Consider the following 16,890-nt stretch of genomic DNA (forward strand, 5'->3'; position numbering starts at 1 on the left):
CGTGGCGCGCTCTACTGCGGCATCAGGTGCGCACGCATGCGCCTTGATCGGTCAGTGCGTCGTGGCGCACCGACGCCGCCGGCTGATGATGACGCTTTGATCGATCCTGCAGCGTTCCGCGTGGATGCGATCTACACACGAAAACGGGTACACGAGACAGGCACGCTGACGTGCCTCGCCCTGCGTACGGTGTGGTGACGGCTCGGCGCAGTGGCCGGCGGCAGTGCAATCGCTGCACTGCGCTATGCGAGCTTTCCGTGAAAGTCCAGTGGTTGTTGCGAACCTGGGGCGGTCCGATTGGGGCTCTGCATCCAGGTTGGCACGACAACGTGATGGTACAATCATCTATTTTTCGAACAAAAAGCAACTTTTATATCCAGAACGGATCATCGTGTTCAGCGCATCCTCTGAAATCCGAACGCTCGCCGCCACACCATCCCGCGGACTTGGCATACGCGCACAGCACCCGGATTCCATTCACAACGCGAGGTTGTAATTGTCCATTTATATATATAAAGATGCAATTATATCCCATATCCTCTTGAGCCTGTGACGGATTCTCGCGTGATCCGTCGCACGAGACGCCGCAACGGCCACGGGAATTCAAAACGTGAAATGTGACGCGGCAGCCGTCCAGCGGCGGCGCCAGCCGCGCGCCACCAATGGAGCCGTACAGCGCGTCCGTTCAGGCCATGTTCGCGGCTACCGGGTCGCCAGACGACGTGACGAGCGTTCAAGCTGCATCAAGACCCGAATAATTGCCCATTCGAACGCTTTCTCTTCAGTCAGGCAGGCAATCGGCGTACGCATCGTCCCGGAGGGAGTCTAAGAGGCTCCCACTACAGCAAAATGCCCGAGCAGAGTCAACGTATCCGCACAGGGCCGCGCAGCGCAGCTGTACCCACTACAGGTCACGCTCGCCTAGCTGCTGTGCAGCGAGTATCAGCAGCTACGGGCGAACGACGAGAACGCTTAAAGATAGAGAAAAACGTAACTGAGCGCGAGCCGGCGCAACGTATTGCGCCTTGTGTGGAGCAGCGACGTGCACGGCACCAGCCGTGGAGCGGGATCTCGCAAACACGGCAAGAGCCTAGCCGCCCCGAGCCTGTGCGCTCCAGTGCAAGTGCTGCGGGAACGCATGCGACTGCGTCTAGCAGCGGCGTAAACACACCCACAAACTCGGCAGCAGAACGGGTACAAGTTGCGGTGCGCTGTCGCCCTTTGTCTGTCGAACTGCTGCAGACTGGCGGTGATGCGCCCGTCCAAGCTGTTCGCGTCAATGAGTTATTGCGTGAAGTTCGCGTTCTGCAGCCTACCTATCTGGCGAGTGCCCATTTGGCTCGGTCAACAAACGCATCAGCGTTGACGGCAGCGGCGCCTGGTGTGCCGCTGCCCGTCTCTGAGGCCGACTTTGATCAGGTGCCTCCGTATGCGATGCGTTCCTTTACTTTTGACAAGGTTTTCCCCATGAATGCAGGGCAAGAACATGTGTACCAGAGTCTCGTGCAGCCAATCGTGAGCGACTCGATCCTCGGCTACAACTGTACGATTTTTGCGTACGGACAAACCGGCACTGGCAAAACGTACACCATGGAGGGCGTGCTGCCAGGACACACCGCTGAGCCCGGTGCAAGCGGCTGCTCACTCCCGCCAACAGCAGGAATCATTCTTCGAGCCGCAAACCAAATATTTGCCACACTGAAGGATCGCAGCAACGATATCGAATACACCGTTCGTTGCTCACATCTGGAGCTCTACAATGAGCAGCTTAGCGACTTGCTCGCCGTCGAGGGTGCTGCTCATCCCATGCGCATCCTGCAGGATCCCTCAAAAGGCGGTGTTTTCGTTTCCGGACTGGAGGAAATCGTCGTTCGCAACGAGCAGGAGATCATGGCGCTCTTGGAGAAGAGTTCGCAGCGCCGTCGCACTGCGGAGACAAGCCTCAACCGATACTCTTCCCGGTCACACGCCATTTTCACGATCACGATTCACGTGCGAGAAATGACGCCTGACGGTGAGGATCTTCTCCGAGTTGGCAAGTTGAATCTCGTGGACCTGGCTGGCTCCGAGAACATTGGGCGCTCGGGTGCAACGCATGAACGAGCACGGGAAGCAGGCTCTATTAACCAGTCGCTGCTTACACTGGGTCGCGTCATTAATGCGCTTATCGAAGGTCAGGTCCACATCCCGTATCGCGACAGCAAGTTAACACGGCTACTGCAGGAGTCTCTGGGCGGCCGCAACAAGACTGCTATCGTTGCCACCATAAGCCCTGCGGCTGCAGATCTCGAGGAGACACTCAATACACTCGATTATGCTTTCAGGGCGAAGAACATTCGCAATCGACCCACTCTGAATCAAATGCTGATGAAGAAGACGCTGATTCGGGAGTATGCGGAAGAGATCGCACGTCTGCGTCTCGAGCTCGAGGCAACACGGGCCAAAAACGGCATCTTCGTGCCGCCCGAGCTCTACGCCGAAATGGACGAGGCCCGCCGAACGCACCGTGATCGAATTGCAGCGCTGGAGCAACGAATCCAGGATCAGGCCCAAGAGCGTGACGTACTCGAGCGAATGCTGGACGAGTCCCGTGACCAGCTGGCACAATCACAGGAGCGGCAGCAGGTGCTCGAGGGTGAGCTCCGAGCACGAGACGCGGCCATGCACCAGCTACAAGCGCATCTGCACAGACTGGACGCTCAACAGAAAGAAAGCCGCTTCCTCTTGCGCGAACAAAAGCGAGTGGAAGAACAGCTCGCTTCCGAAGCCCTGTGCCTCATGAACAATCTCACTCAGAGCCTGGTGGATCTCGACACGCTCTACGCGAAACTAGAGGAGCGCGATCGCTCGCATAGGGCGTTTTACGGCCACGTGCGTGAACTGGAAACGGTATGCGCAGATACAATGCACCAAATTCGCAGCGAGATTCACCAGCTGGAGGAACGCATCGAAACCCACGATCATCTCATCCGGGATCGATTCAGTCAGTGCCTGTCATCTTCAATGACGTCGGTGCCGGTGTGCAAAGCGGACGACGCATACGAACCTGGCGCTGACAAGGAAAATATGAGCGTGTTTGCTAGCGAGCCTCATCTGCAACCATCGACGGATGCGTTACGAGATACGCCAAAGCGGCGCCACTGGAGCTATCCCCGAAAACTGACCCGATCAGCTCCTGAGCACGAACTGCTTGCAGCGTATCGCGGATTGGATGTACATCCCGCGCGCAGTGATGGGGCAGTAGCAACCATAGAGGCCGCGACGACGACGCTGCCCACCCCGGATGCTGGTTCAGATCAGGGCGAAGCGCCGACATTGCCCTCGGATGCCACATTCACTCACGATAGGACGCCTTGCGATCCCAGTATCGATGCAATCAAGACGTCGACAAATACAACGGCGACGACTGCATGCGAGCAGGCGCCACAGCGCGCGGAAACGCTGGACACGATACAGACGCACGATCCTAGCTCGCGGCGTCAGCATCGTCAAACTTGGCCTGGAACTGTCCCGGATGCGAGTCGTGTGCACCGTCAACCGCCAACGAGCGCCAGCGTCGTTCACCGAGATCGATGTTCAACGCCGGCCCATGTGACGTAATCCCGGGCACGTCTCGGCAACGAAGGCGACGGCAACGCATCGGTAATCAGCAGCACGGCGACGAGCGGTCGCTCGCTGCGACGCAGTGCCAATGCCGCTCAGCATCGCGACGCCACAGCTCCCACAGCGATGTATCGTTGGCGACAGACGCCATGAGGCTGCGGTCGCTTGCTCGACCAAGGCAGTCGCAATGCCGGGTCCCGGCACGCAAGGCCAGGGCACCGTCCTGGCAATCCTGCGGACACCAGCTCGCTTTCTCTGACGTGCGCGTGCGTCGTGTGCGCTCGCGCAGGCATCGCTGGACCCGCCCGGGAAGCCTTGACACTCCCTGGAAACCCCCAGATGCCGACTTCACTACGCAGCGTTGGTATCCAGACGTCCATCCGCAGATGCTGCTGACCAGATCTTGACGGAGCGATCGCGTTCGAGGGCGCCACTCGCGATGACGTGATCTGTCGGATGTGCGTCCACTGCCAGCACAACATCGGTGTGCGCCTCAAGGCGCTGGACCATCTTCCGTGTGTGCAGATTCCACAGGTACACAAACCCGTCTTCGCTACCACTCAGCACATACTTGTGCTCGGGGTGTGTCACCACAAACGTGCTGAATACACAGTAGCGAGCATTGCAATGTCCCCGCAAAGTCTTGAGCACCCGCCCTTGGCCATCGCGGTAGCTCCATAAACGTATCGTGCTATCTAGGGTATTCGCCAGGATGTAGCCCCCGTTGGGGGTGAATTTCACAAAGCTCACAGGCAAGCTTTCCTCTCCAACGATCGTATATAAACAACGGCCATCAGGCACGTCCCATATCCTACAAAGCCCATCATACGACGAAGATACCAACAGGGTTCCGTCGCGATTGAAATGCACCGCACTCACCGGTTCCGAGTGCGCCGGCAGCGTCCGTAGACATCGACGCATTCGCACGTCCCAAAAACAAATGGTTTCATCGAACGATCCCGAGGCCAAAACATTACCCTGGGGATTAAAGTTGCAGCAGAAGACATAATTGGAGTGTCCTTCGAAACGGTGCACGGCGACGCCCCGCTCCACATCCCAGAGCCGCAGCGTGCGATCATCGGACGCGGAGGCGAGCCAGCGCGACAGGCTCGCCGAACGACTCGCCCCGCTGCCAGCTGCTGCTGCTGCGGACGCTGCACCAGCCCAGGCTACGTCGCTGATGCCTTGCGCGTGTCCCTCGAGAACGCCCACTAGTCTGCCATCTGCGACTGACCATAGCCGAACCGTCTTGTCTGCAGAAGAAGACGCCAACAGACGACCGTCAGGAGAGAACTTCACAGAGGAGATGGCCTTTCGGTGACCCTCGAGCGTGTACTGCAACACGAACTGCAAGTCAGGCGAGGTCTCCTGCTCTTTGCGAGCGCTTCCAGCAAACTCGTGCACAGGCGCACAGGTGCCCTCACAGCACTCTGGTCCTCGCTCTACGCCGCTGGACATGATGCGGATTCTTGCAGTCACCGCCCCAGCTCACGGTTGCTTTCGAGAGCACCCAACCGTCTCAATCAGAACGCTACCGCGCTACAGGCTGCTGCTCGGCCGGTGAACCGAAGCACCGCACCAGAAGACGTACAGCAGCAGCAGCAGCAGCAACTACTATTATCGACTACCAACCAATCAACCAACCACCAGCTGCTGGGCGTCCACAGTTCTTCGACACAGCGCGGACCTGTGGCGCTTGTTAAATAAAGTCCCTGTCAACGTTAGAAGCGTTCCCCTCGAAAGCCGCCTCTGGAATGATATGCAACGACGTCGTGTTGCCGTCGTATGGCGCCCTGTGAGGCGCGCACGGATATGTGTGCAACGCATTGATCCGTGACGCGCACGCACGCACGCATGCGTGCGTGTATGCGTGCGTGCGCGATGTTGCCGCGTTGCCGCGTTGCCGCCGCCGCCGTCGTTGTCGGTGCCACGCGATGTGTGACACCGATCCGGGTAGCCCGTTCGGCATGCAGCCGATGGCGAATACGCCGTCGTTGTCTACCCCGCGAGCACCCAATGCTCTATGTGATCAGTGACACGATAAATGCGCTACGACCCTGACAGGTGTATATATCTATCGATGGACAGGCGCCTCTTGGTCTTGTTTGACCGACTTTGTGCTATCGGCTGCAGCTTCTCGTTGTGCACTTCGAGCATCAGAGGGTGCCTCACAACGTAGGTTCGCCTCAGCTTCGCGGGTCTCTGCTCTTCAGCACCACCCATCGTCCGATACTCATGGCGGTGTTTAAGTCTCTGTTCAAGAATTTCATAGGTTTATTGCCGCTGGGTGGTTTCAGCAATGCAAGGATTCCTAGTGGTCGCACGCTATGCGCTATTAGAGTCTCGTCGACGTCCTGTCGGGGAAACATCTTTTCTCGACTATCCCCCTTCTTCTTCTTCTCTTCAATGGTCATGAATCATGGATAGTATGGAGGAAAGGAAAGCAGCTCTATCCCGATAGATTCGGCAAAAGCCTGGACGCATGGGGAATGGTGAGATGCAACGTTGTCCGGTAGAAGGACGCCGCCATTCGTCAGATGATTCTTCAGTGATTCGATAACGTGGTTGGTGCTCTTGTATGAGCCTTCTCTACGACCCCAAGCTGAAGCCGCCAAATGAATCCACTGCAGCTGGAACAGATGATGGTGTCCTCGTTCTCTTCGAATTCGATCCTGAATTCCACGGACGCCCTCTATGCCAGTACGCGTGAAAGCTCCGACAATTTCGTCTGAAAAAAAAAAGTCCCTTGCACTCAGAAAAGGATTCAAAATCCTTGTGCATCATACCAATCGCTGAGTTCCAGGAACGAATTCGTTACTTTTTCGGTAGAAAATTGCTATGCATGAACTGGAACTATTTTTGCGAATGTATACCGCTGTTTTCAGGACAACCCGAACAAGCCATTAAGCAACAGAGACGCCTCTGGTGGCTAGGATCATTGCGTTTGCTTTCCATAGGGTCATCAACGCGCTTTTTTCTACCACAGTCCATAAGCAATCTCTAAATATATCGGGTTTTGGCACGGAATGCATATGCTTCCTTCTTTCAATATGTATGAACCATCTGAGTTCTAACGTATGACTGACCTGAAGGACGCATGCAATGCTCCCCGCACTTTTCAGTAAAGAATCTCTACCCTACATTCAATTCGTCTACGATATATGCAAAAAATGCCTAGTGATTCCGACCTCCCGCTACATACCGCGAAAACGCATTCCAAGAAATTCAGCAAGGGTGCAACACAATTGAGTTGAAAGACTATAAGGTGCAACGGGTGCACGCCCGGATACCCAGCGCCGCGGCACGGCCGATGCCTTACGTTGAGGCATTGCCTGCTGCGCAGTGCAACCTTATAGTTCGAGACTTCTGGTACTAGCTTTTTGCAGAAACTTGTCTGGGATACCATACACAAACAGATAAACTTGGGACACGATTGCACCCGGCTGCGCGTCGTGCAGGAGCTCGAAAACGTGGTTGCAACGCCACCGCACGCTGAACCTGCGGAGCGTTCTTGGCGAACAGGACGCGACTGGGAGTCCCATTTACTGTTGGCTGGATCAACGTGACTCACGCTTATCATGAGCGCTCAAGAAGCGGTGCAACGACCGCTTCCTAACTATCTGCAGTTCGTTTTCGGCGGACTGGCAGGCATGGGTGCGACGCTTCTGGTGCAGCCGTTCGACGTCGTGAAAACACGCATGCAGTTGACGCAATCAGTCCAAGGCGCTCAGGCTCCAGGTCCGCTGTACGTGCTCCGCGCGATTGTTGTCCAGGAGGGCGCCTCAAAACTCTATGCGGGCTTATCAGCGGGGCTGTTCCGCCAGATCACTTACACGACGACGCGTCTCGGGGTATACGGTGTTCTTCTCGAAGAACTCACCCGTATTCGAAAAGCCCAGCAGGCGAGCTCGGCTCACGACGGCGAGTCCCAGCGGCAGGGCGTTGCACTGCCCTTCAGCTGGAAAGCTGGCGCTGGACTCACCGCTGGTACTATTGGAGCATTGGTCGGCACGCCTGCGGAGGTGGCGCTCATTCGGATGATGGCAGACGGACGACTGCCCCCAGAGCGACGACGAAACTATCGGTCTGTCTTCGATGCCCTGATTCGCATCGTACGCGAAGAAGGCATTATGACACTGTGGCGGGGAGCTTTGCCGACGGTAGGGCGCGCAGCGCTGCTCAATATGGCGCAACTCGGTACGTATTCCCAGGCGAAGGAGATGATTTTGAGCACTGGGCTCGTTGGGGATCATCTCGGAACCCATGTCTTGGCATCGACGTGTAGCGGCTTTGCAGCTACGTGTATTTCCTTGCCTCTCGATAACGCTAAGACGAAGCTGCAGCATATGCGGGATCGTGAGTACGCCGGAATGCTGGATGCGCTGTTGAAGACTTCACGTTCTGAGGGCATTCCTGCGCTTTGGAGGGGGTTCATGCCCTACTTTTTGCGTTTAACACCGCACACCATTGGAGCATTCGTCTTACTCGAGCAGTTGAAGAAGCTCTATTTTACGTGGCGCCAAGTGTTGTAGCAAAAAATAGAATCTACACGGGGCGTATGATGAACCGAATCTCGGTCCAAGTTTTCCGGGGCAGGACAAAGACCAGACGCTTTGGACGGATTCTGCTCGCCAGAGTCGCGCATGTGAGGCTTGCGTACATTGCGCTTTGTTTTTTGCTCGCGTTAATGCCACCTGGGTGCACCGGCTCATGCGCAAACTACATGTCGCTGGCATTCGCGTCGGCACGCTCCGCAGCGATGCTAGTCGTACGAAGGCGCTAACGCAACGCGAGTATGATATGAACGTCATACGAGGTTTTTTGATCACGTGTTGCAACGATACGTTCGCAACAGAAGCGAGCATGTCCAGGGACAGCTCGAATGAACAAAATGCGCATTCTACTGGCAACTAGAATGCAGAGGTTCCAGGTTTTATAGGTGCCGGTGCTGGTCGCTTGCAGCTGCGTCAAGTCATCGCTGCAATCAATGCAGTGCCGGGCACTTATTCCCCAAAATGCCGTGACGATATGCTCGTTTCATTAGATGGCTGATAATTGAGACCGTCGCGATGGAAGCGGCCCCCAAAATCAAACACAACGCTCTGTAATGGGCCGCATTCCAGGCTTGGTTCGCCTCATGAGGTAGTGTTGCCGCTTGCCATACAGCGCGACGCTGCAGTAGCGTCACAGCCGTCCTGTTTCGGGGCTCGAGGCTTTCCTTGGTATCAGCTGCGCATGCGATGATGTGGACACCCGCAAAAACGTGCGCGGTGCCGCCTCCACAATGAAGAAGCAACGCACCGAAACGCCGCGCATGTGCACAGGCTCTCGAAGCACCGGGAGTCTTGCGAGTGAGAGTCTCACTCAGTCAGCGCTTGGTCGCATGCGCGGGTGCACCATTCCCCGCGGAGTCGGTCTGGTCGAGCGCCAGAGCGGCTCGTAGCATCTCGTGCAATGCATCTCCACCGTCAAGGACACTCTCTGCGTCACTGCAGGTGAGGCCCGTGCGCAAGTCTTTCACCAAGGTAAACGGACTCAGAATATAGGAACGAACGAGGCGATCTGCACTGCCAAAGCCGGCGCTACCGCCGTGATGTGTCATTGACGCCTGTCGTTGCCTTCTTTCCTGCAGATAGCGCTCACGGAGTTTCGATCGGAGCACATATAGCGCTCGAGCCTTGTTCTGGTGCTGCGAACGCTCGCTCCGACAGGTTACCACGATGCCACTCGGTCGATGGGTGATTCGCACTGCAGAGTCCGTCTTATTCACGTGTTGGCCACCGGCGCCCGAGGAGCGCATCGTCTCGATGAGCAAATCGTCGGGATGAATGTTGAGCGCTTGTAACGCTTCTGATGCGACTTCTTCTTCATCCAGTAGCGGTATGATCGACACACTTGCAAAGCTCGTGTGACGCCTCTGGGACGCGTCAAAAGGCGAATGACGAACCAGGCGGTGAATACCGGCCTCGCCACGGAGCCAAGCGGTAGCCCAGGCGAGTCCATCGGTGCCGCTGCGTACAAAGAGGGCAGCATAGCGAAGTCCGGCGACTTCACCCGGGCTCGAGTCCGTGAGCTTCACTTCTTGGAAACGCAGGGATCGACTCGCCGCCGCAGACTCTGCCCATCTCTGGTACATGCGAACGAGCATACTACACCAGTCCATGGCCTCAGTACCACCTGCACCTGCCCGGACCTCAACCAGGCAAGAGCGGTGGAGGTCGGAGGGTTCATCGGCGCTTTCGCTCCGCGTACTCGCCCCATGAAGAAGCGCCATTGCTTCAATTCGCTGCGATCTAAGACGCAGTGCCTCTATCTCATCACGAAAGAGAGCACCAGAGTCCGTTGTCGCACTCCCTTCCTCTGAGCAGAGCGTCAAACAGGCCTGAACTTCTGCAGAAAGCGTATCGACTTCGGAAACGAGGCGCTGTAGCTCAGCTCTTTCGCGAAGCAGCAAAGCACCCTGCTTCGCAGCGCGGGCTGTACTCCAGGTGCCTGGTTGGAGGCATGCGTTTTCGAGCTCGCGTAGGCGACGAACCAACTGCGGATAGCGCAGGCGCTGACGAACGAGCGCTAAGGAGCGCTGTATGGCTTCTAGGTCCCGCACCTCGACTGCTGAAGCGCAACGTGCGCGTCAAGCGCTGTATCACGAAAAAGAATCACAGCTTGATGCTTCAAAAAGAGGCGCCAACCGTCACCACGAAACGTAACCTGTTGTTTTTCCAACGCGGCATCCAGCGCGTGCGGTACAGTTCGACGCTGCCGAACGCTGTACGCGGAGCGTCAACGTGGACGTTCATGGAACTTGCGGAGAAAGCATTGGGAAACTCCAACTTTATCAGATTAGAATTGAGGCCTGAGCTCGTCTTTCTGTTCTTGTGTTGTAATTTTTTTCTTTACTTGTTCAGATGTACAGCGATGAGATGCGAAATGCAGCAGGTAGGAGCGTGTAGATTCATGAGTAGTTTTCTGTCGATCGGTCGCCATTTTTTCGCGGAATGCCTCCTTTGACGCTGTACCGCTGGAATTTGTTACGTTACAGGGATCGAGGGGATTCACGACGCAATCGAATAAAGATTCGTAGAATATTCGATATAATGATCCGAGTCACTGGTTCAAGCTCCCACGCTTTAAAGTTCCGTACGTGAAGCACGCGTTAATCGTGCACTCTTCAACGCTTCAGTGTTGCTCTCTCACGGCACCCTAGGGGCGAAGCGATTCGTGTCGCTAGATTATCGAGCAATACCAGAACCCTGACGTCGTCCATGGACGACTCGTTCACAAACTCATGACCATTGCTCACGTCACTTGTCGCTTCGAATGGTCCATTGCATTCGAAAGACAAATGCTTGTCTCTTCGCGCTCATCGGCGAGACGGCATTCCAGAGCAGCAGGGTACCGTATGATGTGGTGCGCTGCTTGCGGGGCTCCCGCCTCTTCTGTTTGCTTGGGAAAGGATTCGGTACTAGAACTGGAGTCATCCGAGCGATCGATTCCAGTAGGGTGTGCGTCACCGTTTCGCACGAAGGGAGCGTAGACAGACCGAAATTTCTTGACCCGTTTTCCAGCTTGGATCTTGTTTCTGGTAATTGTTCCATCGTCAATAACATTGCGTTTCGCAAATCCGCTATCGAACGGAACTGCGTTCACTCTCGTATGCATCGAATAGTGTACTTGCCGAGGGGATTGCCACGCACAAGCCCCGTGATCGTGGGGTACAGTTGACGCTGCAAAAAAAAGGAGGCGTGCATGGAGCGTACCCTTCAGTAGCAGTCATGGACATGTACGGGGGCGTGAAGCAAGCGTTTCCACGCCCCAGCGCGGCGCACGGAGGAAATGAGGTGGATATAGAGGGACACACCTGACCATAACACGATATGACTGATGGAAAGGTCGCACAGCGCCTTTGTACAAACAAGCTCAACAATGGAACAGCTACGTCGATCGCAATTTTTACTTACGTATTGACTGCGTCGACAACAGGTTGAAGCTGCAAAATCAGGATTTGCACACTGCCATAAACACCCTTCACCTGTTGACAAGTTAGCTCCCAGGAAAGCATTGAGCATCTTGTTCAAAGTCGGTATGGAAGAGGAAGCAGAAGCAGTCGCAAGAGAAACCCCACCAAGACTATTATTGATGACAGTGCGAAGAGATCCAAACGTTATTCTTTGTGCCGTATTAGATGACTCGTTCCATTATATTCTGACGTGGGGGAACGCAGAGAGATTCGCATGAAGCTGCATCATGGTGAGCGCTGGCGAAAACACGGGACCAAGCATGACGCTATCCGCAGAGCGCCCCCGCTGCGCTGAAATACTAACGCTTTGCTGTGTTCGTGCCGCGCTTGGATCTCCGGGGCGCCTTTGCAGTATAACGGCAGCAGAAACGCGTACGTCATGCACTGGGGACGCGCTCAGGTTGCTGGCGTCTGTTCAAAAGCTGGTTCTTAATCAACGTTCTTTGGTGTCAGCGTCTAACTGAAGCTAAACGCTGCGCTGGTGCAACTTGAGCGCTGCCAGTATTTTTCTGGAAATCGTAAAAGCCATCACTCTCATTCAAATAAGCTAAAGAACGCTGTCCAACCAGAGCGAACGTCTCGTGGCGCTAGCGTACATCTGGGTTCGAGGTCAGAGCTCCGAACTACTGCTTGAACGAACTGGAAGTTTCTGTCGTAGGCGCCTGATGACGGCTCTCATTCGATTGCAACCGGGTGCCTAGGCGGTGACCTGGATTCAGTGTTTTGGTCCCTGAAAACGCCAGGGTCGCTCCAAAGGTAAGCAAAGATAGAGATCATTCACGTGCAATACATCGCCTCAATAGCGGATCCGATCCAGTGTTCCGCTCTCCAAGTCGCAAACGATAGAGGTGCAGTGACCCATCAGACTCCCTGCTGCAGAATGAACACACATACGCACATACACAGACAAACAGCGCTGGACACGAGACTCATTCCATGTCGGAATCGATCGGAATGTGCTGTTTCCATTATTGGCGTCGGCGTTCTATGGTCAACCTCATTCAAAGACTCGTCTCTCTATGACGTGTCGTCATACAGCTCTACCACGGGCCGTTGCGGGTATCGAAGTTTTGACTTTGCATCGGCGACGAGGTGGTTTCAGGAAACAGGTCTCATTCGGACCGTCTCCAGCGAACGGCAGGTTTGACGCTTCCGCTTTACATCAAAAGAAATCAGACAGAGGCTAGCAGGTACGCCAAAGCACGCACCTCAAGGCATACGCTGAGCGTGCTTATGAGGAACCACACTCGATGAACGGGTCAAAGACTAGTGCGCTCGGATGTACGCGTGTCCAGCCATGACGAATTTTCCGCCAGCAGATGCGTCCATCGACATGCTTCCGCCCAGCCGAGCAGGTCTCGTCGAGAAGCCGCCGTTCTGAGCACTACGCCTTGGATATGGCGAGCATCTGCCAGAGACCACGCTCATCAGCTGCCGAGAAACCATGGACATCATAAACAGAGGCTCGGTGCTGCGGTGAAACGAGAACGCTAACTCCGTCGGAGTATTGACGTAACGGCGGCTACGCAAGCGTCTTGGTTCTCGTTACGATAGGGCTGACCCCCGTGCACCATTGCAGTGAAAGGGCTCGTCTTGGAGACCAGTTCAGGGCACCACGCTCGACTTCCATAGTTCTGTATCCAGTCCGTGTACACGAACAGATGCGCATAGACGCGCCACCAGCTATCGTGTGCCGTCGCCATACGCCAGCGCTGCATGGCACTATCGAAGGGCTCATCAGGAAAGCGAGTCGCCATCCCTCGCAGCACAGTATGGGTGAAGCACGGATCACCCAGTCGATACACAGCATTGCCGTTCAGATGGTGATCATGAGGCCAGGTCACGCACCAACGATGTCGCTGGTAGAGGGGCGCACTCCCCATGACCCAGAAAGGGTGCCGCTTCGCCACAGATCGATGAAGCATAGGTAGAAAGCACGGACGAAGCGCGTATACGTCGGGTTCAAGCCAAACAAAGTAGTCGTACTGAAGCGCGAGCCCCATCGGGTGGATCCTGTGCTCCTCGTGGCGACTCGTGCTCCCGGGTACGTGGTATAGGTCAAAAAGCGCATAGAATAGATTCGCTGTCCCACGAGAAATATGCCGCCTACGCCAGCGACTGAAATAGTAGGCGTCGGCGTAGTCGCTGAGGTTCGCGAACCGAAGCAGCACCCGCGAGAAAACTTGCTCTGAACGAAACGTCTCGTTTCGGACAGAGTCCAAGACTAGTTGCACTTGTTCCCGCTGGAGGCAATTAGTCTCTGCTCGACTACAGAACAGCAGCAGGTCGGACGCATAAGCGGTTTCCGCGCAAGCGCTCGCTTGGCGAAGCCACTGCCGCAGCGTCTCCAGTACCTGTGGTGCCTGCTTGGGCGGGTACGGCACGACGAGCAGCACGTTCGGCCGCGACGACCTGTTCGTCGTCAAGAGTGTTGTGCGCGGAACACAGCGTGCATAGAGCGCACCGCTCTGGTTATCTAGCCAGGGAGCATCGCTGCCGGAGGCCGTCGTGCGCGCGCCCCAGTCTCCCATACGAAGACGTGGAAACGTGCCGTCATACCAGCACAGCACTTGTACAACGAGCAGAAACCAGACAATCACTCCCCATAGACTACCTATGAACTGGGTCAAATGTCGTCGCTCAGTAGTCCGTCGGAAGCGTGACTCTTTGGCGCTGCGAAGGGACGCTCGCGACAACGCCGGTGCTCGACGCATGCACAGGACGCAGCGCGCGTTCCCCAGAGACAAGACACACAAACTGTCCACGGGACGAAAGAAGTTAGACAATATTTTTATAGAGTCTCAAGAAGCGCAAGGATCGTGTCATGGTGTCCGCCTGCTCCCTTGGGTAACCGTAGACACGCGCGAGCGCTGAGCGATAACGGTGCGCAGGGAGCGCCGGCCGGCAGGCAGCATATTCGCCCATCAGCGTTCGACAACGCCCGAGCACGTTGATTGCTTCTTCTGTGCGGTGTCTATGTTCGTGGAGCCGGAGTTTCTTTGCTCTGGTCGTATCTGGAGCTGGGATTCGGCGACAGCGTCAGTGGGAAGACCACGAAGCTGTTGCCGGTGGCTCACTTCACGGAAACAGAGCCAGTTCGAGGGTGTCGGTTGCCAGCCGTGTCGAACGCGGTCTCGTAGGGTGTTCCACGACTCGCGGTGCTGCTGCTGCTGCTGCTGGGCCGTGGGGTTGCGACCAGGCTACCGAAAGTGGTCTGATCCGGATCGTCAGCACAGTGCTCGCCTCGAACGTCGTTTCGAGTTGGTTGCTGTTGTGGATAAGGACGCGGGTAGTTCGGAGCGTCCAGTACGCTGGAACCTCAGCGGTATTCCGCCACCACCGCCAGCCGCTCGCCAATGGATTGCGCAACCAAAACCATCAAGTGCTGAAAGCGACTACATCAATCGGGCACCGCTCTTTTCTAAAGTACTTCGCACGCACTGTTTCGCGCTACCGTGGTCTGCTCTCGTGGAGCTGCGTGCGCGTGCCGCCGACGACATCGACATCGACAACGCGGCACGCCTGGCAGCAACGGCTTCGACCAGTGTGCATGCTACCCTGTACCAGGGCAGTGTACCAACTGAGCCATATCCGCGGACTTTTACAAGAAGCGGGCTCGTGTTGGAGGCCGGTAACGCCGGCACCCTCAAAAGGCGCCGAAACGCCCCGCAAGTGCCGGCACTGGTGACCGCGGAGCGCCAACTGCCGCTTGGCGTGCTCATTGATCCTAACGCTGATGATCCTGCTATTGCAGTTTTCATAGCAGCTCGGCAACCGCGCTTTGGTAAGGAGCAAAATCGTCAAAAGCCGGCAGTGATCGCTGTAGCTGCGGTTGCCGCATCACCTCTTGGTATCGCGAATGGCGTCCTTGATGCTACCGTCGATGCACTCGTGGACATCGTTCGACGTCTGGATCCCTCGTTGCCGTCGACATCGGTTCATGAGCGAGCGATTCGAAGGTCTATGGTTGCAGCGATAGGGCCGAACCCTGCGACTGCAGATTACGGGTTCGTCACGGTTCGTTCGGATGTGCTGAATGCGATCTTCTTGCCGTGGGAGGATCGCCCGCATGTCGGCCTGTCACGCCGCTGCTATTTCGTTCACGATATTCAAAACGATGTGCATTCAGTGATCTGTCGGAGCCGACGTACGCGTCTATCCTTTACGTTTCTGGCGCAGCGTCTGACGGGGCGTCACCGGAGCCTGGCGAACCCGTTACCAGCGACAAGCGAGTCGCATGGTATCCAGTTCCCGTTGCAAGAGTGGTATCTTCGACTCGCGCCGCTTGTTTACGAACGATTGCGCTGCATTGGCGTTGGACAAGTTGAGCTGACGCGCGTGCTTTTGCCGCGCGTGCCGATCACATCTCGCGAGGATACGCGTCATTTTTCCTACATCGTTTTGGAGTGATTGAGAGTGTGGGCGTTGTCTGATGCAATGCAGACCGGGGGTTTCCCCAGCCCTAGTGTGCAACGCGTTCCAAAAGACGTGTTCTGCTTGATGGATACTGAGCGTTTTGATCAGCGGCCGACTTGTTGCATCGTACGCGAGTCCCGATGCCAGAGCGGAGGCAGCCTTTTCCGCCAGCCTGTGTCAATGGAGATGTACATTCGCGGGCTCGCGTCTGCTGACCTTGATTCCAGTTTAGTGCGCTTTCGGCATGAGTCTGTGAGCAATTCATCACCGGACGAGATCAAGTGTTTCCCCTGCCTATCCAGCGCTGCGAGTGATTGCGTGCGCATGTTGCCTCGCGATAGAACAATTGGCAACTTGAAGAACGTCTGCTTCGAGCTTGCGACATGGAAGGGAAACGCAAGAATCGGGGCCTGTACATATGAATGGGTTTTCATTTTGATTACTGTACGAAGCCTTGCACGAGGGCATCGCTCATCTTCATCATGATAGCAATCACGTAACGTTTCCCAGTGACACAGCGTCTAAGGAGCCACTCGGAAAAATCGGTCTAGCATCGTAGAACTAGGCGTGAATCCGTAAATCCTAACTGCCGCACTTGGATTGTCAAGGCTGTCTGTGTATAAAAATAAGGTCCGAACATCAACGAAAAGCAGGTGTAGAACGAGCAGTCCCGTTTTCTCGTTTTACCGGACCCGCGCGCATGGCGGATGTGCTTCTGCAGCGTGTTTGCGTTCGGTGCCGTTGGCGCGCGTTGCGAGGCTTGCGTTCTTATTTTATGAAAGCTGGTGGTTCTCAGGTTATTGTGGATACGTTTGTGGTGGCTTGTCTCGGTCTTGCGGGAGCCATTATTGGTC

The 16,890-nt window shown here is 55.9% G+C and overlaps 6 protein-coding genes across 6 annotated transcripts, besides 2 other annotated features; 3 read left to right on the top strand and 3 right to left on the bottom strand.

Moving 5' to 3' along the window:
* Positions 1-849: 849 nt before the first annotated feature.
* CYME_CMC157C (kinesin-related protein, BimC subfamily) lies at positions 850-3,600 on the top strand (the record flags this gene model as incomplete). Its single annotated transcript, XM_005535308.1, has 1 exon — positions 850-3,600. One exon carries the CDS (start codon positions 850-852, stop codon positions 3,598-3,600), a length of 2,751 nt encoding a protein of 916 aa, XP_005535365.1.
* Positions 3,601-3,954: 354 nt separating this feature from the next.
* Positions 3,955-5,061, bottom strand: CYME_CMC158C (unknown WD-repeat protein WDS; the record flags this gene model as incomplete). Its single annotated transcript, XM_005535309.1, has 1 exon — positions 3,955-5,061. The coding sequence occupies one exon, from the start codon at positions 5,059-5,061 to the stop codon at positions 3,955-3,957; it is 1,107 nt and encodes a 368-aa protein (XP_005535366.1).
* A 2,120-nt stretch (positions 5,062-7,181) lies between these two features.
* On the top strand, positions 7,182-8,135 carry CYME_CMC159C (probable mitochrondrial 2-oxoglutarate/malate carrier protein; the record flags this gene model as incomplete). Its single annotated transcript, XM_005535310.1, has 1 exon — positions 7,182-8,135. The coding sequence occupies one exon, from the start codon at positions 7,182-7,184 to the stop codon at positions 8,133-8,135; it is 954 nt and encodes a 317-aa protein (XP_005535367.1).
* An 836-nt stretch (positions 8,136-8,971) lies between these two features.
* On the bottom strand, positions 8,972-9,877 carry CYME_CMC160C (mitochondrial peptide chain release factor RF-2; the record flags this gene model as incomplete). The annotated part of the gene is made up of 1 exon (XM_005535311.1): positions 8,972-9,877. The coding sequence occupies one exon, from the start codon at positions 9,875-9,877 to the stop codon at positions 8,972-8,974; it is 906 nt and encodes a 301-aa protein (XP_005535368.1).
* A 2,011-nt stretch (positions 9,878-11,888) lies between these two features.
* Positions 11,889-15,062: a sequence feature (possible transcribed region).
* On the bottom strand, positions 13,111-14,334 carry CYME_CMC162C (hypothetical protein; the record flags this gene model as incomplete). The annotated part of the gene is made up of 1 exon (XM_005535312.1): positions 13,111-14,334. The coding sequence occupies one exon, from the start codon at positions 14,332-14,334 to the stop codon at positions 13,111-13,113; it is 1,224 nt and encodes a 407-aa protein (XP_005535369.1).
* CYME_CMC163C (hypothetical protein) lies at positions 14,597-16,030 on the top strand (the record flags this gene model as incomplete). Its single annotated transcript, XM_005535313.1, has 1 exon — positions 14,597-16,030. The coding sequence occupies one exon, from the start codon at positions 14,597-14,599 to the stop codon at positions 16,028-16,030; it is 1,434 nt and encodes a 477-aa protein (XP_005535370.1).
* A 725-nt stretch (positions 16,031-16,755) lies between these two features.
* Positions 16,756-16,890: part of a sequence feature (possible transcribed region) that runs on past the window's edge.

The sequence above is a fragment of the Cyanidioschyzon merolae genome, chromosome 3, assembly GCF_000091205.1.
Source record: "Cyanidioschyzon merolae strain 10D DNA, chromosome 3, complete genome".
Taxonomy (NCBI): domain Eukaryota; phylum Rhodophyta; class Bangiophyceae; order Cyanidiales; family Cyanidiaceae; genus Cyanidioschyzon; species Cyanidioschyzon merolae.